The 24,566-nt window shown below is 40.4% G+C and overlaps 2 protein-coding genes across 12 annotated transcripts in view; both read left to right on the top strand.

Moving 5' to 3' along the window:
- The window catches only part of MYRIP (myosin VIIA and Rab interacting protein), a 373,571-nt gene that overhangs the window by 209,019 nt on the left and 139,986 nt on the right, over positions 1–24,566 (top strand). The gene's annotated exons all lie outside the window — the stretch shown is intronic.
- Positions 22,145–24,311, top strand: LOC135981389 (uncharacterized). The gene is made up of 2 exons (XM_065583657.1): positions 22,145–23,072; positions 23,668–24,311. Exons 1-2 carry the CDS (start codon positions 22,529–22,531, stop codon positions 24,168–24,170), a joined length of 1,047 nt encoding a protein of 348 aa, XP_065439729.1. The 5' UTR covers positions 22,145–22,528; the 3' UTR covers positions 24,171–24,311.

Raw genomic sequence — 24,566 nt, 5'->3', positions numbered from 1 at the left:
AGAGCTGTGATAGTCACCTGTAATGTATTTTACGTGCTTTAACTTCTCAATAACTCTCATTTCTTAGCTAATAAATCCTTAGTTAGTTTATAAGAGAAATTAGCTACAGCATCACCGTTAGTGTGAGATCCAGAGCATCCGATGACCTGGGATAAGTGACTGGCCCTTTGGGGTTGGGAGTGACCTAATATGTGGTGACTTTTGGTTTTAATAACCTTTCATCACAAAGTCCTGTTTGTTTGTGTGGTAAAGTAGGGGCTGGAGAGCCTAAGAGGGACTGTCTGTGGCTCCATAGTAAGACTAATATAGTGATCCAGGCATTCACACTTGTTACTGGTTTGATGAAATCTAGTAATTGAATATACCACCAGTTTGGAGTGTCTGCTCGGTTTTCTGACAGTCTGTCCTGAGATTGGCACTCACAGCTGTGTGCCACTCTGGACAGCGTGACAGTAAGATTTAAAAGTTTGTTAGTTATAGTTTAATGTCTTAAAATTATTGATAGTGAATGAGTGTAGATGAGGTAACACTTAGGCCAAGGCCTTGCTGGCATAAGTGTGGTTTTGCCAATTCTTCTTTTCCATAGAATTGATGATCTGCTTAAAATGGTGTCATTGGTGACAGAACGAAAGTAACATGTTGTGCTGGAAGTTTTGAAGTAAAAACACACAAACCTGTGTAAATAAGAAGTTTTTTAGCGGGAAGACCCAGAAACAGGGTGACACAAAACAGCATGACATAAAAACAGCATAACAGCAAAAATGCAGAAGTTGGGTAAACTGAAACTTGTGTATGTGTAATGTACAGGTTACATAAAACCCAAAGGCTTGATGTGCTAAAAGCTGATTGGAGAAAAGTTAGGTAATATGTAATGTGTACATGTATTAAAAGATTCATGGGAACAAGGCCCAGATTGGAGGGAAAAACACCAGTCCAGAAACTGAAGGACAGGACTGAAGAATCAGATCAAGAGATCAGAGGAGACGATGACCATCATGGAAGCAGGGCCGGCTCCAGGGTTTTGGCCGCCCCAAGCAGCCCAAAAAAAAAAAAAAAAAGCCGCGATTGGGATGGCAATTCGGTGGAAAGTCCTTCGCTCCGAGCGGGAGTGAGGGACAGTCCGCTGAATTGCCGCCAAATAGCTGGACGTGCCGCCCCTCTCCCGAGCAGCCACCCCAAGCACCTGCTTGCCAAGCTGGTGCCTGGAGCCGGCCCTGCATGGAAGACAGAACTTCCCAGTGCCCCAGAATGTGGTAACTTGGGCCACTTACCAATTGTGTCTTGTCTGTTATAGTCTGGCATAAATATACATTCAGATACTATAATGGACAATAATTCTGTCTGAAAATGTATAAATAAAGGAAAAATTGAATAAGGCTAAATTGGGTGGATTTGTGACTGTTTCCCCACTTTGCCCCCTAACAATACTATTTTGTCTATTATCTTTTTCTCATCAGCTTTTGTAAGTGGACTGTATTCAGTAGTCTTGCAAATATGTTCTTGGAATCAGTCAATGTAGAACTACAATTTTCTGTATTCTGAATGGACTGGTTCAAGCAATGAAGAGAATTTTGAGTTTTGTATCCAAAAGACTTAATCAAAAAGCATGTCGGTATGGATTATTCAGCGGCAACACCCAGGCATTCTTTCTTCAACAGCAGTTGATTGAAGAGCCTTCTTTCAAAGTTGAAGGTCTTTGAGACATTTAATAGTAAATGTCCATCATGTATGACAAGGCTTACTCACTGTGGATGAAATTGAGGGCTGTACAAAATAACACAGGAAAATGGCTGTTTGTCAGGTTTAAAAAAAAAAAAACTAGTACAATGCTTTTCACTTTTGACATATAGTGAGAAAGTTGGCAGCTCTTCAACATCACCAATGAAAAACTGAATCATTTGGGAAGTACATCCATAACACAGAACGTGTGGACACTCGTTTGTTTACTAGCAAAACCCAGGCAGCTTTTGTATTAGCAATGTTGTCAGTCAGAACTGAAATAACCTTCCATGGACCGAGTTCATTGGTTAACTGGTCAACAGTATTATTGGGCTGTGTGCTGGTGCTCATTTTTTGCACTGGAATGAGTAAAACACTTGGGTCATTGTTACCATGAAGTTGATGACACCCTCATTTCAAATATTGCTCCATCCGTCAGATGCTAGAGACATGCGAGGAGCTTATGCAATAAGAATCAGAGTTCACTCTCTTTCACATCATCCATTTCAGCATTCAGAAGACTTCTGCAAGCTGTTTCCTACTTGACACTTTGTAAATTGGACACAATTTATGAAAAAGTTCTAGCATATAAGAATTTTTGACTTTATGAAATGATGTATTGGTGGCAATTGACCTCAAGCAAATGTACGGTCAAGTTTGTTTTTTCTGGTCATAAGATATTCTGTCCAAAAGCCTCCTAATACCAATTTGATAAACATCTGAGGTCTTTTCTGAAGTAGGAGTTTTTGATGCTGAAGCAGATGGATTAGCAAAATTCTTTTTAGAAGATGAAGAAATGGAATTAGCTTAACTTTTATTGTCACTCATCTTACTATCTTCATCAAAAGACTCCAGGCTTGGTGATGCTGCTTCCAAAGACAAAGTAGAAGGAGAATACACAAAAGAAAACAAATTTTGACGCAGACCAATTTTCTATTTCTTGCTGGTTGACTGCAATCATCCATCTTTGACAGTAGCTGGACACATATCACAAGAATTCAACAAGTGTTTCTCTATTCTATCTAAGTGTCACATATTCAGAATAACAGAACTTGCACTTACCTTTAACAAGCAACAGAAACGTCATAATCTAGAGAGTGTGCCGGAAGTAGTGATCCGAAGATCCGGCTGCCACGGTCGCTGCTGAAGAAAATGGCGCCCCCCAAATCCTAGCGCCCTAGGTCGCCTAAATGGTTGCACCAGCCCTGGATGGGATTGCCATAGACAGGCTCTTTTTCTTTCTTTTGAAGATCCCAGAGGGTAGTGTAGTCCAATTATGAGAGCTAGCTCGTGGTTTTCTACAGTGTTCTGTTCTGTCACCCCTCATGTTCCAGGTGTATATGAGACCAATAGAATAAGTAAGGCAATATAGTTCAAGTTGTCTTTAATTTGCTGATTGAATCCAGTTTTATTGTCCCTATTTCTTCTGTCCTAGCCAATGTAATGGACATTGGTGCATATATGAGACTCAACATAGACCAAACAAACTAAGTTTTTTTTATAATTGGAGATATAATTAATTAAAATAATATAGAACTGTGAAAATTACATCAACATCTGCAACTGTGGGGACTTCCTTCGATTTGTTGCTAAGATTCATGACCTTGGGAATTTTTTAGATTCCCAATGACTATGGCCTACTCGGGTAGCAGTGATTGTGAGGAGAGCTTTTGATCTATGCAGTGAATTATTACCCCTAGGAGCAAAGAAGGAATTAGCTATATGCCACCCTTACTCTGAGTTGTGCCCTTGTGAGAAAAGGTTGTGCCCATATTTATCCCACTATAAATAAGCAACATCTTTCTGATTTGAAAACTAAAATTGCAGGCATGCTGCTGTCAGCTGAAAAGTCTGGTGCACTTGTGCAAATTCAATAAATTTGTTTCATGCTCTGCAGAGAACTCAACAAAGAACTATTGAAAGCCTGCAAACTCCATCCTGCATCTCAGGTATTCAGCCCTCTTTAACTGATGGCACTTCAGACGTCTGAGAAAAGTATCCCTGTGGAAATTTCTCCATACAAAAATATTGTAAAAAACCCACTAGTATCTAGTGTTGAGAGAAATGTTTGCTATGCTGAATTATACTTTTAATGCTTTTTTTTCTCATGCCTGGTGTACACCTTGGGCCATCTCTGAGGCATTAAGCCTGTTTAAAAAAGTCTGTATGGTGGAATTCATTTTTCAAGCACAATGAACTGTGCCATTAAGTCGTGGGCTTTCGGATGTGATGTGACCTATGTAAAACTGGCTTTCTAGTGGCTGGTTTATTGTGTTTTGCTTCAGGGAACAAAAATCTGTCACTAGCACTAGAGATAGAGAGATTAATTTTTAGAATGTGTATACTTCAGCTCTGCTGTCTGACACTGGGGCTCTGAGTACACAGTGCCAGTAGCATAATAGTCACTCATGAAGAAGAGATAAGAAAAACATGTATTTATCATTTTAAAATTTATTTTTTATGAAAAAGTTAGCAAATATGGACAGATTGCATTTGGGAGCCACCAGCTTCCGAAGCAGTAGTTTTCCTCATGATGTCAATTACTATTTGGATTTTATATATATATATATATTTCTTGCCACTTATTTATGTCCTTGGAGATGAAGATTATTCTCTAGTTTGTAGTGTTTTCATCTTTCCCTTTTCTCTGTGTCAACAGGTCAGTTTCTATGTGTATATTCAGTACAGTAAGAGAAAGAGCATAAGCAAAAGATGGGTAGAAAGCTAGATATTATATTGGCAATCTAAGAATTAGATCTGATATATTTGGATTTGCTGGGTTAGAATCTTGACAGGATGAACTCAGCCTTTCATCTTTCCAACCTGCAGAAGGTTAACTTGAGTGCCATGGAGTTTACTGTGGGGAAGGAGGAGATGTCTTTCATAGAGACCTTTAACCATAGTCATTGACTATTTTGCACTGAGGTTAAATGTTCTGTGACCTGTACCCTGTGCATCAGTTGTCCACGCAGATACTGGCCTCACCCCAGAGAAGGCTGCGTTTCAGAAATAAAAAAAAGTAATTCCGTGGGTAAACAATTCTGTAAAGCCCTATACAAGTTTGAGGTATCAGTGATAGTCCTATCCTTTAACTATTCATCTTTGTCACCTTTGTCCGGCTTGTCCTTGTCCGTCCCTCCACGAACGCCCATTTCTGGCCAAAGAGTTTTGTCATGGGACTGGCCCAGCGCGTTTTTGGTCTGCCCAGCGGTTTCTTGTGGTCACTGGGGATCCAGTCACTGATGCGGGTTGTCCACCTATTGTTTTGCCTGCGGACTACATGACCCGCCCGTCTTTGCTTTGCGACGTATGTTGCTTGGACTACATTGGTCACCTCTATATGCCTTCTGTTCTCCTCATTCGGTATGTGACTATTGGTAGAGTCATTGGTAGAGAGACCCTTTTTGGTAGAGTTGTTTCCTGCTTCTCTCTCCTAGTTTACTGTGTTACTAAAACCTTTGAATTACCAGGACATCAATGCGTCAAGAGTCAGCTGTCATTTACTATTAAGATACTCTGCAGCTTCTATCTGGGCACTGAAAATTAAGTTCTCCAAAATCTATACCATTATTATTTCTTTGCATAACAGGAAAAGAAAGAGGAAACTCATGAAAAGTGGAATGGCAACAGAGAATAGTAAAAGGGGGATGGAGGAGGAGAGAAATGGAAGAAGGAAAAAGAATTCTCTAATGTACATTTTTTGTTATAGTTTTAAAAGTTGGGTAACCGGGTTGTCATAACAATTCTTGACTGGGATTTACATGGCACTTAACTCCAGGTCTCACTGTGCTTGACAACATTGCAGGGTGATCTTTACAAAAGAATTAAGTGTTCTCGAACAATTGTTCCAATATATTAGTTGCAAACTGCCTATCTCAGGCATGTACAGTATGCCATCTCTTCCCACCTAAAATGTTAGAAATAATCTTATTTATTGTGAGTAGTGATTGCCAAAATATACTGTTAGGTAGCTATGTATCTCGCTATCTAGCTATGATTTTGTAATGTGACCATTATAGTGTTACCTGAACCTTTAGAAAGATTGCATTCTTCACCTTTCCCTATATATGCATTTGGACTGTGATGGAGGGGGAAAAAATCTCCCTTCTCTTCCTATTCCCAGGAGAAGAAACCAAGGTGAGTGAAAGCTGTTGAAAAGAGATGGATTATATAGCTCATTCTAAGCATGGTGAAATTCCTGGTCATTCTGATATCTGGTGGGAGGGCATTCCACATCCAAGGCATTCTGGGTCCTTGTTCCTAAAAGTCTCACTCTGGGCATTGTTAACTCCTGTGTGCCTGAGAACTGCAGATGTTGTTAGGTCATGGTCATGAACACATAGATGGTCCCCAAGATAGCTGGGGCCAAGACCATTGAGAGCCTTGAAAATCCTAATCGGGGTCTATCTGGTAATGAACAGTGAGCCTGTGTGGTATGTAGAGTGTCAGGGTCATAGTTCTCACTGTGTTACTTAGAAGAAGCCATTCTCTGTTGGACCATCTAGATCTTTTTCATTGCATTCACTTTCAATGCCAGGTTAGATATGAATCTGAGAAAGATCTAGAGTTAAGTCTGAAACTTTATGCTTCAGTGGTCCCATTGTGCCTTGGTAGTGGGATAGAGGATCACCACTGAATGAATTTCCATACTTGGCTGGCCAAATTCAGGACAAACTGCTGAGAAATAGAGCAGATATACCCCAAAACTGGAGGTTATTCTCCCATGAGATAGACCAAACCAGCAACAAAAGTAAACTTCTTGTTAGCCAGTGTGGTGAAACAGAAGTCAGATCAGTGGTTTCCTTAGGCATTCCAGTTCTTGTATCAACACCAAAAACACTAGACTTAGAGATGAGTGGTTCTTTAAAACCAATTTCATCAAATAAAAGGTTCTTCCGATCCCAAAGGACCAGCCGCACACCCAGGTCAATATACAACTTAGATCTTACCCAAAAATCATGCTGTTGCCAATCCTTTACTATCTAAAATCTAAAGGTTTATTTATAAAAAGAAAGAAAGGTGAGAGTTAAAATTGGTTAAAGGAATCAAGTACATACAATAATTGCAAAGTGCTTGGATCAGGCTTGTAGCTGTGATGGAATAAACTGCTGGCTTAAATCAAGTCTCTGGTTGTTTCCAAATCATTGGAAGGTCCTCGGTCCCTTGGTTAGAATGCTCCCATTAGTATAAATCCATAGTCTACAGGCTGGAGCAGGAAAGAGGCAAAATGGAGATGTTTCTAGGGCCTTTTATAGCTTCTGCCATGTGGAGGGAAAACCATTGTTTCAAACAAAGCCCGCAGCACAGCTAATGGAAAATCACAGGTGACAAGATGGTGTTTGGAATCACATGTCCATGCATGATTCCACTTAGTCACAGTAGAAGTCATTACCTATACCTGAAACAGCACATTCACAGGAAAGTCCATTCAGGGTAGATGGGCATTTTCCATTGTGAGTTAAATGTTTCCTGATGAACCGCTTAATTTGAATAGTCCCTTCAAGATGTGCAGGCTAAATACCTTGTGGATGTTACCCCAGGAGCAAACATTTGAAATCCAGGTATAGCTTCAAATACAAAAATGATACTTGCATACAAATAGCATAATCCTATTCAGCAAATCATAATCTTTCCATAGACACCTTACTTGAAAGCCTTTGTACAAGATTTGTTGCAAATATATAACAGTGGTTGCAACAATGATCTATATGATCATATTTTAATCCGATAACTTCACAAGTAGGCATAATTTTGAAGTTAAGGATAGAGTTTCAGCATAGACATTTTATGAGAGCCAGGCCCCCAAGCGTGCAAAGACTTGTTAAAGTGCTGGTTTTCACACACACTGAGTAGTCCCACGGACATCATGGTCTGTTAAATTAAACACATGTAGGTCTTTGCAGGCTTGGGGCCCAAATTTGCAATGTGCCTCCAACAGTGCCCTTGCAGAGTATTCATGTGCATCCATTAGTTAATGCAAACTCTCATCTCTGTGCATACAAACTGGCATTTGTGCATGCACATCAGATAATGAGGAAGCATAATACTGTGTGTAAGGCATTGGACTGGAACTCAGAAAATCTGGACTCAATTCCCAGCTCTACCACAGATCTCCTATGTGATCTTGGGTGATTCACTTAATCTTTGTGCCTCATTTTCTTATCCATAAAATATGGTGGATAACAATAAACCTTTCTCTGATGTGCATGTTTATAGTGTAAGATCTTCGGGCAGGGAGTATCTCTTACTATGACTCAATCTTGGGTACAGTCTCAAGGTGCTACTATAATACAAATAATAATTAGCTGCAAAAATTCACACTCTATATCCAAGTATCTGTTGTGCAAGCAAATTTTGGTCTTTGCATGCACCAATTTTGAAGTCTCATATTTGGATTCCTTTTGAATACTTGTCAGGAAATGTTCTTGCTTTTCTGGGTTTAAATTAGATGCTTAAAGTTATTCAAATGTACTGTTTTATAGTTTAAAAGGTACATAAATCTCTGTAAATACTCTATGACAAAGATGAGAAAGCTGCTACTCCAGTGTTATTTGTTTTAAGATTAAATTCAAAGTTGTATTCTACAGCATTATTTTCAGAATATAATGTCAATTTATGCAGTCAGATTGTCACTGCAGGGCTATGGTTTATCTTCTGAATTGTGCTGAATCTCATGAATCGTTTGGGCTGTATGATACCAGCACGCATCATTTAAATCATACAGAAATCAACACTGGTTTCCAAAATGATGTAGACGTTTTAGTTCCACTGAGTGTTTGCTTGTGCTGATGCCGTACATTTCAAATGTGCAGATTGGATGATTTATGAAGAACAGAAGACATTTTAGTCGAAACGCAATCGGGGGAAAAAGATAGAAAATGAATTATGTTTCTTGTAAAGAAATTAAGAAAATTTCCTTAATATGTTATATAACAAGTATAAAAATGGTTTGTAGATAATTAAATTAATTTATAGTGCATACAGTCCATGATTTTTCTCCTCCTGGTAAGCAATAGGAAGATGACACAAACGCAATGCATCTATTGGTTAAAGCTTAGAGGCTGGAATTCAAGGCCTGGGTTCCATTCCCAACTCATCACTAACTCTCATTGTGAAACGCTGGACAAGTCTTCCACCCCTTCCTTGAGCCCTGTATCAGAGTGGGTCTGAAGCCTCATCTGACCTATCAGTGGTTTGGAAACACTGCACATCACCAAGTCACTTCTCTCCTTTAGTGCTAGACTGCTCCCTGCTGTGCACTGCACACTGGCTAATCTCTGCCCACATACTAGCCCATGGAGGGCTGTTTTAAGATGCACTGGAGGGTTGGGCAGGCCCAGAATTAGGGAGGCATCAAGATTAAAGCTCCAATCTGTTCATGTGCCAATGCAGAAATGGAGGAACACGGAACCTGGGCTTCAGTCATACAAATTGTTTAGAAGGGGAGCCGCTTGCAATTTTTTACAACTAAACATTGGTGCGCGGTGTTGCATGGGCAAGCTTTTACTTTCTTCAAGCCAATTCATAAATAATAAGGCCAGAAGGGATAACTGTGATCATCTAGTCTGACCTTCTGAATAACACAGGCCACAGGACTTCCTTGAATTAATTCCTGTTTGAACTAAGGAATATGTGTAAGAAAAACATCCAGTCTTGATTATAAAATTTCCTGTGATGGAGAATCCACCACAATCTTTGCTAAGTTGTTCCAATGGTTAAGAACCCTCACTGTTAAATTGTGACTTAATTCTAGCCTAAACTTGTCCAGCTTCAACTTCCAGGCATTAGATCTTGTTATACTTTTGTCTGCTAGAATGAAGATCCCTCCATTATCAAATTTTTGCTCCCCATGTAGGTAATTAGACGGTGATCAAGTCATCCCTTAACCATCTCTTTGTTAAACTAAATAGACTGAGCTCCTTGAGTCTATCACTGAAAGGCAGGTTTTCTAATCTTTTAACCATTCTTGTGGCTCTCCTCTGAACCCTCTCTCATTTTTCAACATCCTTCTTTACTTACAGGTACCAGAACTGGACACAGTATTCCGATAGCAGTCACATCAGTGCCAAATACAGGGTAATATGATCTCCCTGCTGTACTTGATATTCCCCTGTTTATATATCCAAGGATTGCATTAACCCTTTTGTCCACATGGTCAGCTGATTATCCACCATAAGCCACAAGACCTTTTCAAAGTCACTGCTTCCCAGGATTGTGTCCCCCATCCTGTAAGTATGGTGTGCATTCTTTGTTCCTAGGTGCATAACTTCGGGGAACTCTGCTTTAAATAGTAATTCTCTCCATTCATAAAGTATCTGATCCTATGCTGCAGCCATGCATGAAGTCAAGACATACTAACAAACAAAAACACTTCTCTCAGTCCTAATTTAAAAATACTTGCTTCCAGTGGGACATGGTTCCTCTGAGAGGAGACATATGTTCTGTGGTGCTGAAAAAAGAAATCCACACACCGAATACAATTTCAAATGGAAAGGGTATACCACCTGATGTATATCTTACAAGTCTGATCCATTCATAATTCTCACAGAATAACTTTTTACAAATACCTGCTATATCTTCTCACATCTGACCACTGCCCTCAGAATAAATGTAGCAGCTACTGCATTTCAGCCTTTAATAGTCTGTGAAAGGTAAAATAATTTCTCTGTCATCCTTAGTGGTAAGATTTATTAGGAAGAGATGCATTTATGACTACCGATTTAAACACCTGCAGTGTCATGGGATATTACTTGGAGTCTAACTAAATTAATTCAAGCCACCATTAAAATGTGTGTGAACTTTGCATTCTTGCATGAAAGATAGCTGTAACTTTTAGTCTTTCAGTGAATTACTAATCTGTCCTGCACTATTTTACAAAGAGAAGGTAATTCTTCATGCTTACCAGAAGTTTTTTCCAAAGGTGAAATGCTATGAAGTGTTCTGCTTTATATAGTTAATCATCATAAATTTTGGGAGGTATGCCCACATTTCTGTCCTAGTGGGGTTATATAATAAACTTGATTTTAAAATGTTTCTGGTCTTTTGTCTGGTTTTGACAAAGCCCCTACTGAAAGTCCTTCCAGCTTTCATGTTTCATTTGATGCCAAGAGATTAGCTGTGTCTAAGAGTACCATGTCTAAATGCTTTTCCTTGTGTACTTACAATTTGTTTTTCATGGGCCAGATTGTTAGTGGAAGGACACAAAAAACATTGCAATGGAATATTTAGACATCCACAATGTTAGTATCAGGAGAATGGAAAAAATACTTGGAAACCAAATCTGTCCTTCAAAGTCATGTAATAAGTTCGTAATTTGGGCAGTCTCCCACTGTGGACAAATCTCTCCTTAGTTGTTTGATTTTACCATCTCTATAGATTTTCATCTGTAAATGCACATTTAAGACTCTCAAACAATTTTAACTGTGCCCAATAGTGATATGATGTGGGAAATTTCACCCCTTATGAACTTAGCAAACCATTCTATGTGGTAAAATTGTGGGTGGAATTGGACTAAAGGAAACTGGACTGGCATTGGAGACTACGATACTACCCTGTGTATTATATCACACAGAAATGAACATGTAAAACAACATTAAGGTTGAAAAGTCAAGCACTCAAAAATAGGAAGTGCCGTGATTAAGGTTGTCCATGTAACCTTAATTCAGCCTCAAGGGATTGCAGGAAGAAAAAGGAAGGCCTCATGCCTAAGGCAGTTGAATATTGCTGCAGATAACTGGATTCTATCCATGCCTATGCCACAGAGTTCCTATGTTCCGAAAATAAACAAACTGAAAATTCAGAAAGTCCACGTTGTGACGTCATATTGACACCCACATGGGTGAGCAGCATTAGTGAGAACCTTTAGATCCATCACACAGACATAGAATCATAGAATATCAGAGTTGGAAGGGACCTCAAGAGGTCATCTAGTCCAACCCCCTGCTCAAAGCAAGTGACATCAGTCACTTGAGCTAACAGAGTAACTGATAGCACTAGTAAGCTGCCATCCTCTATGTGGACCAGCACTAGCAGGAGATGGGACACTTAACCCGTTTGTTTTGTTGATATTTGCTGATAGCAGGGAAAGGATGAGACGCAAGGATCTTGGGTTCCATTCCAGACTCTGGAGGGGGAGTGTGCTATAATGGGCATGTCTACAGGCAGAAGAACACCTCTTCCACCCTGTCTCCTCCAATCTGACCATCTCCCTGCCCTGTCTCTTACGCATCCCTAACTCTTCATCCCAGTCTCTTCACCTAACCAGCCTAAGTCTCTACTCCTTAGATTTCTCATCTCATTCCCAGTCTCCTTGCCTAGCAAGTGCTAGTCTCTCCTCTTTGGACTCCCTGTCCCAGTCCCCATACCCAGCTATTCCAAGTCCCCCCTCAACTCCCGGCCCCTTGTCTGCAGTGCTCTTGCCCACCCTGTCCCAGTTTCCGGCTTATAACTTGGGTAAATGTGGGAAGATTTTCACAGGGACAGCAAAAGGTACATCCTGGGTACAAAAACCATCCCTCAGTCAAATTTCAAGGCCTTTCTCCAAAACATAAGGGCCCTAGAGAGTCTGAAATAAAAATGCTGGACACCTTTTAACATATGAAAAACAATGTATTCTTCTCTATCCTCTTTCTCAGAAACAGCTGAACCATTTTGGCTGGAACTTTCCCATAACACTCAGACATAGCAGACATCTGGCTTGGAAAGTTTCAGCCCAAATGGTTAAAGTTTAGCAATGTTATACGCAACTGAAAACAGGGTCTTATAATGAGAAGTGTCTGGCAACCTTAATATCCCATGCTTTTATACGATACTTTATAAACACATATACCTAGTGACATTCACATTCATTAACTGATTTCTTCTGAACTTGCTTTCTAGAATAGGTTATTTTTCTAGTTTCAGTTATCTCTATTTAATTGAGGGCTGATGCTAATAAATCTGTTTTGTTCCTTGGTCTGATCATAGTGCCTTTTTATGCTATGGAAAATAATTGCATAAGGAGTTTTTATCTCTTATGTGCATTTGTTCAGTTTTTCTTTTACATGACTGGCTGCAGTGAGGGAGGTGTATAATGATGTTATGTTGCCCTGCAGCTGTATTACCTTGTGCTGTGATTTTGTCAGCTTTCAGTCTCCATAATACAATCATGTCAGGTCACATTTGCAGGGAAGGCATCCAAGAAACCACTAGGTGCTGCAGGAAGTGGTATTGGTATTTCAGTAGCTGAAATATTGGTATTGAAAATTAGTGTACTGTTTTTTATTATTATTAGTTATTGATGGATGAAAATTAATATCACAGGAAATGTATCCATTACATAATAATATCAGTACTCCTTGTCTGTTAAGAATCAGATCACTGTAGTTTAACTGTTAAGTAAAGATTTTGTTTCAGTTTGGAAAACACATTTATTTAAAGAGAGGATGGATTAGGACTTCAATCTCTCTCTGGACACATGCTGCCTCTTGCTATCTGTTTGTACAGTGCCTGGCACCATGGGCCCCCCAATCTTATTTGGGGCTGATAGGCACTATGGTAATACTAGAATGCAATAATGACACAACGGTAGTTTAATAATAATGTCAGTGTCCCTTTTTTTCATTTTCTCTGGGCATGGAGTTTAGAAAGTTGTTCCTGTCTCCAAAAAAAAAGGTGTTTGTTTTTTTTTAAAGTTCCCATTTCAAAATTCTTTCTCCTTAAGAAACTCAACATCACCTCATGTTCATCCTCCAGCCAAGAAACCTTTTCATGTTTTATACATTATAAGGAATAGTGTATTCCTCAATATTAGCTAGTAAGTTTTTTAAATTCCAACACACAGAACTCTGATATGCTGAAATCATCAACCACAAGATTGAAAGTCAATTGATTTATGTCTCTAGACCTTCGAAAGGAAATTATAGTCTTACATGTATTTATATTTTGGGATTCCTTCAACTGGGCTCATTAGATAAGTGAGCATGGCTTCCTGCGCTATTGTAGACTGAGCTGAAGTAAATTTTTTTAAAAAGAGAAGATTTTCCTGCTATTGGTGGTAAATTAAATGTTAACCAAGTAAAGGAAAACCAGTAGTGAAAGAACTTGCATTTTCAGTTTAAGAAGTTGACATTGCAAACAATAGAGAATATAAAAGCTTTAATTAAAAAAATAGCTGACATCCCTGTGAGTACTTACTGTATGAACTGTATCTTTCCTAAAGAAAAGGATTACTTATTACAACAAAGTACAAGACTGATATGATCTTTACTACCAAATGTATTATTAGACTTTACGTTCAAAATAAATTTCATTTTGCTAGAACCGCTATAAAGAACATCTCTTTCCATACACTCTAAATGTCCTTTAATGACTCATATTGACTGGGATGGAAGCTTCATGTCAGAGTTATTGAAATAGTTCCTGCATAAATACATCATTGATGTTATTTCTAGACCCAATGGACTGATTCTGTACAGCACATGAGTATTTTGAAAACTGAGACCCAATATCTGAACATTATTATTTCCATAACTTGCAGGCATGTTCATTCATTATTTTGGACCTATATGAATATGTAAGTGACATTTATAGCGTTCAAAGGAATAAGTTTGTATTTTTATGCCTCAGAGGCCACATTAAAAATTGCAACTGTAAGAGCAAACAATTTCTTTACCTACTGTTGCTGTTTTACTCACAAAACATAACATTGAAAATTGTAAAAATCTTATTTACTTGTAACATTTCAGGCTTTATTCACCAGTTGTTTTGTTTTTTAAAACTTCTGTTTGACTCAGATAACCTCTTGAACCTTGCCTTTTGGCCACGCTGGTTTATTTCTTGCCTTCCTGTTGCCTCCCTTTCTTTTGGAGTGTCTGTGACTCTTATGGCGTGTTTAAGTAGCCTCCAAGTTAAGTCTAAAGATTTAACTATTGATATTTTTTGAACTGACCTTCCTGTGCAGATGAATATGAAAATGGGCCCCCTGCTCACCTACATTTTTTCCTTTGAGTAACATGGTCCATAGATCTGCCCCTCTGTTGACAGTTGACTTATCATACAGGGCAAAATTGTTGGCTTATAGTTATAAGCAGGGTCTGAATGAGCTCTCCCCTGACATCTAGTGATGAACTGGGGAAAAGACTTGAGGAGCAGACCCGTGTTTGCATAGACACCCTACTCTGCCTAGGTGTGCAGCAAATGGAGATACTTTGCCAAAATGATCAGTTTTGGCTGGTTTGGGTTGCAAATCACTCCTAGTATTTGAATGCAAGGGTAATGAAATGTTGTTAACCTTATTGTATGAGTAAAGGGCAGCAGAACTGTGGTTAGCCTGGCCTGGTTGAGTGGGGTCACCCTAAAGTTAACCTCACTTGCTACTCAGGGGATGCCAAATCCCAGTGAAGATGAGAGGGGGTGGGGACAGGTGTTTCCACCTGGTCATGGGGACTCAGCCTTGAGAGTCCTAGGCACCATTTGACCTCTCCAGCAGAGCTTAAGGCAGAGCTGATTAGACTCAATTGAGAGTCCTTGTTTCAGGTTGATGATTCCCGGTGAGAGCTGAACCCCTGTGAACACACCTCTGAATTCTGGGTCCTTGCTGACCAAGGACCGCCAACTGTGAGTGGTGTGCAGCAGAGGGAGAGGGGAGTGGTGTGTTAAGGGATATTTGTCAGACTTTCACATTGCGAGGTGAGAAACTGAGGCAAAGGACACTGCCCAACTCACTGTGGGGTAGGTGTTTGCCTATTATCACGTGCTTCTAAAATGTGGTTGGGTGTTTTCCCAAATTAATGTTGGGTCCCTCCTTCCACCCTACCCCCCTTTGAATAAGTGTGATTGTGTTACACACAGACTCAGTGCTTGTGAGAGGGGAAGTATTGTCTCTGAGAGGTGCCCAAGGGGTTGTGTTTAGTTGTCCCAGATTACTGGCTGGGGGCTCAAGCTGATTCTATTTAGTGGTGTTAAGAGAAACCCCTAGACATTGAACCCAGCCCTTGTTGCTGTTGACGCCACCTGGCAGAAAGGTGACATAGGTATGGGAGAATTATGCCCAATGGGGTGTGTGTGTAGGAATTAGACTAAATTCCTTATCTTTTAAAAATGTAGTGAAGTCAAATGTGTTACATACGTTATCTCTACAGTCGAGCTGTAGAAATCATCTCAAACGGATAGGATCTTCTGGGGCTAGGTTGCTCCCATTCTGCCAGTGACTGACAGTTATGGTTTTGCCTCTGACACTGTCATTTCCAGGTAAACAGGGATAAATTTTCCTGTCTGAACTATCCTGAGAGACCTCCTGTAATATTGATATGTGAGAGGACCCATATTTAACACTTGGAAATGACCAGAAGCTATATAGGTTGTATAGGAAATAACTGATTCAGATATGGGCTTTGGCCTATTCAGGAGAGTGTGACTTTTTCTGGTATTTTTAAATGGTACTACCACTCCAACTCTCCCTGATATTTGCACTGTACTTTCTAGGTTTCTACAAAGCCACTCTTAAAAATATCTTTCTTAGCATCCTGGTCTGTGAAACCTCCTTTGCTCTTTGTCTTCATGAGCATCAACACTGTTAGCCTGAAAATGTAAGCCAGTGAGATATTCAGTACTTGAAATATATATTGAAATAAGAACCATAGACATCTTAAAATATATAATGGTGATCCAGAGCAGTGTTTCTCAACGACTGGTCCGTGAACCAGCACTGTGCCCTGAGACCTCCCTGACATAGTTTAGGAGGGCAGCAAGCCAGTCCCTGGTATCAAAAAGGTTGAGAAACACTGGTCTTGAGCAGGGAGTCAAGAGACCTGGACTCTGTTCTCTGCTATACCTCTGATCTGCTCTGTGACCTTGGGCAAGTCACGTCACTCTTACGAGCTGTGCTATTTGTTTCAGAAATCCCCATGTCTAAAATGTAATTTCACCACATTAGGTTAATGGTACTTTTTCTCCTCTGAGGCTGTTGGACTTATGTTTTCTGGTGCTAGTTTGGACACTATTATATCCTGGCTCATCAAGAGAAATTTACATTGTATTTGCTGGCAGGTCACACCTTCCTATTTCACTTTATTTACACAGATGTTACATTTTTGTGAAGAGCCCCCTGAGCATGGGGCCCTGATATAATTGTGCCTGCTTTCCCCCTCTCATCAGCCTTGCATCCTAAAACTACCCATGATGTGAGGAGTGTAATGGGAAGTTCAAATATTGCCATAGCTGTAATTTTTTAGTACCTGTTTGTTGCATTTCAGTACAGACTTGTCCATTCACCACCACTCAAATTTCCAAAAGAAATTAAACCAGTATATGAACTTGTGTCAAATCCAAACATTCTTTTATTTTTTTTTTTAATTTTTCATCCTTTGAATAGAAGTTCTCCATCTGATGGAGAGCTCGTTTCTCGGCTGCTGTCAAACAGCACCTAGCTGAGGTTTGGCAGCTAAGAGACGAGTCAAAGCAAAGAGAATCTTGTATTTCTGTGTCTATCTTTCTCTATGCATTGTATATGTCTGTATGAGACTGAAAAATTCCAGACAAGCGAAGAACTTATAATTTCTGTGTTCCCACAAGAACAGAAACTACTCCTGTTTCCCTACTTCAGCCACCCACCCACCCAACTCCTTATCCCCTGAAACTATTCTTTACTACTTGTAAGAAAATATCTTACTCCTATATGTACTTTATTACTAGCTGTTTTATTTTATAAGATTACTATCAAAATCTTCATACATATTTAGCAATGTTTGAGATTGTAAAATTCAAGAAATATAGGTTTACAATATTTGATTTATTGAGAGAATTTTTTCAGTTATAATTATTCAATGAGTAGCAAGTCGCATAAAGAAATTATTCTACTCAGTGTAGAGCAATTTTTTAAATCATGTTGCCAATGAAACTGTGACGTTGAGTCCCATATTATAAATTAGTGGGTTTTTTTTATTAGTAGTATTGTTTGTAGTTGTGGAATTAATGATTTTTTCTGGTAGTGCCCCCAATGTGCTAGGCACTATCCAAGCACACAGGAAAACAGAGTCCTGCCTAAAAGAGTGGACATTCTAAGGACATAATCCTGCAAATCTTTAAGTACGTTTATTCACATAACTACAGTCAATCGTGGGCCTAAATGTTTACAGGACAGAGCTCTATGAACTTTCTACATTTCTTTCAACGTCTTCAGTCTGGAACTCAGCATCTATTTAATACTGGAATTATACTTTAAGTGACTCTGCCATCTTCGTCTTTCAAATATGTATTATATCTGGATGTCCCAGACTTGAGAAATCCAGATTTGCAAATATGTAAAATTGCTCAGGTTTGGTTATATAATGAGTCAGTCTAGGAATAAAGAAATGTTTAGTACTTTGGAAAAATAATTTCCTTATGCCTTGTTACATGGGAAAAGAAAGAAAGAAATCCTATGAACTTTGGTTTAATAATTCCCTTGAAATCAGTCAGGATAATGTTTTGTTTTTAATTATAGCATATGTAACATAACAATAAACAAAGAATCTTGAGGTGTTTTTTGTCCATGATATGAAGGAACATAGTCTGATAAAGATAGCAAGTGAAGGATTTTGGAAAGTTGTAACATCAATTTCATTAACAATCTGTTCCCTGTAACAGATAACCAGTTAGAAAACTGACCTTTCAGACTGTTTAATTTGTAACGCTCTTCATTTTGGGGAACGTCTATCGTCCACATAATCAAAAACTGGTTGCCTTTGGAATTATATTAAGATAGCAATTTTATAAGGTTGTATCATTTGTCATTCTCATTTTATTATTTTCCGTGCTTATGTGATTGCTTCTGTCATGATAGTACTCTCCGGTTTCTGGTAATGAAGCCCTGGTTTAGATGCATGCCTTTAATTTGAATTAATATCAACAACTTGGCATTCAGTGACTGCAGTAAATGAGTGTAATTTATACACCAAGGAGGTGGAAAGTGATGTATGTGAGACAACTGACTGAAGGAGATAAGATGTATTTAGATAGCATCGGAATGACACTTCACAAATAATGGGGGAAAATAACAATATTAAATCCTCCTGTTAGTTGCTTTCTGGGTCAAAAATTTTCAATTTTTCTTTTTTCTTTTTTTAAATTGAAAATAAGGGACAACATTTTTGCAATCTATTTTCCCGTTTTTCATCCAATTTTATTTAGTACCTACTGAATACTAATCTACTTACATCCATTTGTAATCAGCTTGTGCCATCACATATGTCAATGCTGAATTTTGCCTACGACTTTTTAAGGAGTTCAATAATTGTCAGACCTTTTTTAGTCTGAAGGCTAGCACTGAAATTCTGTATCTGCACTAGATATGTTTGACACATTCCTTTGGGGAAAAAATACAGCCATCTCTACTGTATGATAAAATTAATGCATACGTACTCAAGTTTGAAATCGCAGTGAGATTGGCCTAAGAACAGTGTATATTCACCCAGCAGAATCTGTATTAACATTCAGAGAGAACGAACGAATTATGATACTTTTTGGAAACAGTGCTAGAATTTGCAGGACCCTGCTGTGCATGCAACAGAAAGAAGTTAGGTGTTAAAAACACTGCTTGAATAGTAGTTTGTGTTTTGTTCCTAAACAGAAGTCATTTGGAGAAAAAGAAATCGTTTAGAGGAAAAACCCACCAAACATAAAATATTTTACAGTTCAAAATGAAGTTTCTGCTTTTACATTGGAGTATGTGCCATTGGAACCCTTCTTTTAATCACACATCGTATTACAGTGGCTATAAGAACCTTCAGGGAAATTCTGATATATACGAATAAATTTGGGCTAAAAAAATTTAAAGAACAGAGCTGGGGTGTTACTGTGGCTTTAAGAGAATGAATAGTATCTTCAGTGTGTGGGAGCTGACAGTGGGAGGAGGCAGCTTGTTTTAGGTTTGACTGATAAGATGCTCTGTATATATGTTAAGTTACTAGCAATGAATTATTATTAGGACTAGTGGAGGATTATTTGAATATAAAACAACACACCGCATGATAGCAATCATCTGGTAGCACCCCCGTGTGGCTAAGCTTGCTGAACATTGTAATCTATTTTGATATGCTCAAGACTTTCTGAAAAATTCCCCTTTTGGCCTCACACCAGTGTAAACCCTCTTTGTGCCATTGCAGCCTGATGTAGTTACACCGGTGCAAACTTTTTAAATGTAGATCCGTAGGCAGGGCAGAATTTGATTTTTATTTTTTTTAACAATTCTGATGGATAATGTTGATGTTTATTTTAAAGAATTTTTATTGTTATTTTAAATTTTCAAAAATTTTAAGATTTATAACCATTAAAACACAAATTGTCAACATCATATGTTAAAATATACAAAATAAATAGCCTTATATCAAATGATTAATAAGTCCTTAAGCAGCATTTTTGTTTCTTTGCCTATCTGTAAATTTTGATTATTATAGATGGAAATATTTTGTCAGTTTGTACAGTGAAATTGATGTTTATCAATATTTACCGATAAAAAATTAATCCTTCCAAGGCAATAGATAAGGAGTAAAATTTTCAAAAGGACTCAAGTCCCATTTTTAGGAGTGATGTAAGCGTGTAAAAGCCTAAATCCCATGGACTGTCAATGGGACATAAACTCCCATATCCCTAAAGTGCTTTTAAATTTTTTATGCCAGGCCTAAGGGCCACATTCTGTGTTTCTGACGACTTCTGCTCATGGCAGCAGTCCTGTCTTGGGGCTTATTCCACAGGAATTGTTCTGGGGAAGACATAGGGGATAGGGAGGCCTACAGGCTGAAGCAACCCCTTTCTTTCTCTGGCATGGTTAGTTGTCCCCTCTCCCACTTCCAAAATCCTGTGTCCACTGAGACCTCACTTTCCCCTCAGAAAGTCCTGTGTGGCAGAAGGACTAAGTGTTGTCTAAGTCAGTGGCTCTCAACAAGGGGTACGCAGAGGTCTTCCAGGGGGCACATCAACTCATCTAGGTATTTGCCTGGTTTTACAACAGTCTATATAAAAAGCACTAGCGAAGTCAGTACAAACTAAAATTTCATACAGACAATGACTTGTTTATACTGCTCTATATACTATACACTGAAATGTAAGGACAATATTTATATCCCAATTGATTTATTTTATAATTATATGGTAAAAATGAGAAAGTAAGCAATTATTCAGTAATAGTGTGGCTGTGACACTTGTATTTTTATGTCTGATTTTGTAAGCAAGTAGTTTTTAAGTTTTTAAGGACAAATCAGACTCCTGAAAGGGGTACAGTAGTCTGAAAAGGTTGAGAGCCACTGGTCTACGTGTTGCATATTTTTAGGGTTGAGAGAGCTCTGGATTGGGAGGATTGAGTGATGGGCAATTTCTACTGGTATTATTTTTAAATGAAAGTGATTGGTGAGACCTTGATTTGAGCAGTGCGATGCAAATAGCGATAAGTACAAATAGGGAACACACTTTGTAAATAATTATAAAAATATAAATAAATATATCAGCAGTGGAAATGAACTAGCAATCTAATCTCCCGTCCAGGAGAGGCAATGTGGTCTGGTGCATAGAACACTGAACTGGGTTCAGAAGCCCTAGGTTCTGTTCCAGGCTCAGCCACTGACCTGCTGTGTGGCCTTGAGCAAATTACTTCACCTTTCTGTGCCTCTGTTTCCCCTCCAAATCTTTGTCTGTCTTATCTATTTAGATGATCAGCTCTTCAGGGCAAGGAATGTCTCTCGCAGTTTGTGTCTACAGTCCCAGCATGATGGGGCCTGATCTCAGTTGCTTCTAGGCAATACTGTAATACAAACGATAACAAGTAATAACCATTCCTGCGTCTGACATAGAGTTGAACAGCACGGTCTTCCAAAGGGCTGCACTGTGACTGGCCCTCACTCAGGTGAACAGACAGGGAGACGTAAATAATCTTTGCTCCTCTTCTCCCCTCCACCCCCCCTGAAGGGGCAAGCGCAGTCACAGCCCCTGCACTTGAGGGAGAGCGAGACCTGAAGGGGGTAGGAAGGAGACAGGGAATGATCTCCTCTCAACAACCCCATTGGCCATGGAGCTGGCCAGAATAATGTCCTGGATCTGTGTGTAAAAATGAATGAGCAATGTTGCCCACTAGCAGCTGGGCCACAGAAAGATAAGTAGTCTACTATTAATACAAGCTAAAGGAGTTTCCCTTTAGTTGGCATGTTAGAGGTCTCTGATTTTGGACTTGAAGGAAAAAAATTGTAATGTTGCATGTGTGATTTTTTTTCAACAATTGCATCTGTTGTCTACAGAACATAGATTTCACTATACTGGGTGGCATAGTGTGTGCATTCCCCCTGCATCCCTGGGAACAGTGTGTCCCACCAGAAGCACAGTCCCTCCTGGAACGTGCCCTGTGAATGAGACAGTTTGGCTCCATCATCTCCCAATATGGCCAAGGCCCAACCTGATTTACATTGTCTGTTCTTCAAAGGCCTGGTCTACACTACGGGTTTAGGTCGACTTTAGCGGCGTTAAACCGAATTAAGCCTGGACACGTCCACACAACGAAGCCCTTTCTTTCGACTTAAAGGGTCCTTTAAACCGGTTTCTTTACACCACCTCTGACGAGGGGATTAGCGATAAAACCGGTCTTTGCGGGTCGGAATTGGGGTAGTGTGGACGGAATTCGACGTTATTGGCCTCCGGGAGCTATCCCACAGTGCTTCATTGTGACCGCTCTGGACAGCACTCTCAACTCAGATGCACTGACCAGGTAGACAGGAAAAGACCCGCGAAGGTTTGAATTTCATTTCCTGTTTGCCCAGCGTGGAGAGCACAGGTGACCCCGCAGAGCTCATCAGCACAGGTAACCGTGATGGAGTCCTCCCAGGATCGCAAAAGAGCTCCAGCATGGACCGAACGGGAGGTACGAGATCTGCTCGCCATATGGGGAGATGAAGCAGTGATAGCTGAACTCCGTAGCAGTAAAAGAAATGGAAAAGTATTAGAAAAGATCTCCAAGGCCATGAAGGACCGAGGCCATAACAGGGACACACAGCAGTGCCGCGTGAAAATTAAGGAGCTACGGCAAGCTTACCACAAAGCCAGAGAAGCAAACGGAAGGTCCGGGGCAGAGCCGCAAACTTGCCGCTACTACGCGGAGCTGCATGCGATCCTAGGGGGTGCAGCCACCACTACCCCAACCGTGTGCTATGACTCTCTCACTGGAGAAACACACAGGGAAGACGGTTCGGGGAACGAGGAGGATGATGACGATGGAGGTACTGTAGGTAGCTCACAGCAGCAAGGAAGCGGAGAAACCGGTTTCCCCAACAGCCAGGATATGTTTGTGACCCTGGACCTGGAACCAGTAACCCCCGAACTCACCCAAGACCCTCAGGGCACACAGGAGACCTCTGGTGAGTGTAACTTTGTAACTATTTGTAAACATTACAAAAAAAAAGCAAGCGTGTTTAATGATTACTTTGCCCTGGCAATCGCGGCCAGTACATCTACTGGAAAAGTCTGTTAACGTGTATGGGGATGGAGCGGAAATCCTCCAGGGACATCTCCAGAAAGCTCTCCTGGTTGAAATGGGGTGATTTTATTAAGGGGACATTCAGAGGCGCCCGTTCCTGCTCTTCTGACCAGAAATGTTCCCCGCTGTTAACCACGCGGTGGGGGGAGGGGTGAAGTGATCATCCCAGAGAATCGTGTGTGTGTGTGGGGCGGGGGGGTTTACTTGTGTTTGTGCCGCATGTTAACCGGGAAACCGCAGCCACTCCTTTTACATTGAAACCCCATTTTAAATGGACAACCCAATTCATCCTTGATATGGGAAATGCGCTGCTGTTTGCAACCTTTCCCGCATGTTAAGAAGGTTAAAAAAGCCAAAACACTGTGGCCTACGATGGCTGCCTGCAAGCCGAAATATGCGACCTTGTAATGAAAGAGTGTACCCATTGTTCTCTAAAATGTGTCTTTTTTAACCACCTCTCCCTTCTCCTCCGCCAGCTGCAAATGTTTCTCCTTCGCAGAGGCTCGTGAACATTAGAAAGAGAAAACGTAGGACGAGGGACGAGATGTTCACGGAGCTGCAGATGTCCGCCCAGGCTGATAGAGCACAGCAGAATGCGTGGAGGCAGTCAATGACGGAGATGAGAAAAGCCCAATATGAACGAGAGGAGAGGTGGCGGGCTGAATCGCGGGAAGAACAGAGCAAGTGGCGGGCTGAAGACGATAGGTGGCGTCAGCTTGCAGACAGACGGCAAGAGGCAATGCTCCGTCTGCTGGAGCATCAAACTGATATGCTCGAGCGTATGGTTGAGTTGCAGGAAAGGCAGCAGGAGCAGAGACCGCCGCTACAGCCCCTGTGTAACCAACAGCCCTCCTCCCCAAGTTCCATAGCCTCCTCACCCAGACGCCCAAGAACACGGTGGGGGGGCCTCCGTCCACCCAGTCACTCCACCCCAGATGATCGCCCAAGCATCAGAAGGCTGGCCTTCAATAAGAGTTAAAGTTTTAAAATGCAGTGTGTCCTTTTCCATCCCTCCTCCCCCACCCATCCCAGGCTACCTTGGCAATTATCCCCCTACCTCTGTAAGGAACTAATAAAGAATGCATGAATGTTAAAAAAAAATGACTTTATTGCCTCTGCAAGCGGGAGGGGAGGGTGGGGTGGGGTGGTTGGTTTACAGGGAAGTAGAGTGAACCGGGTCGGTGGGGGGGGTTTGGAGGGTTCATCAAGGAGAAACAAACAGAAGTTTCACACAGTAGCCTGGCCAGTCACAAAACTCGTTTTCAAAGCTTCTCTGATGCGCACCGTGCCCTGCTGTGCTCCTCTAACCGCCCTGGTGTCTGGCTGCGCGTAATCAGCGGCCAGGCGAGTTGCCTCAACCTCCCACCCCACCATA

The sequence above is a fragment of the Chrysemys picta genome, chromosome 2, assembly GCF_011386835.1.
Source record: "Chrysemys picta bellii isolate R12L10 chromosome 2, ASM1138683v2, whole genome shotgun sequence".
Classification (NCBI taxonomy): Eukaryota; Metazoa; Chordata; order Testudines; family Emydidae; genus Chrysemys; species Chrysemys picta.
Note: the sequence above shows the minus strand (reverse complement) of the source record. Positions and strands in the feature narration are given on the sequence as shown.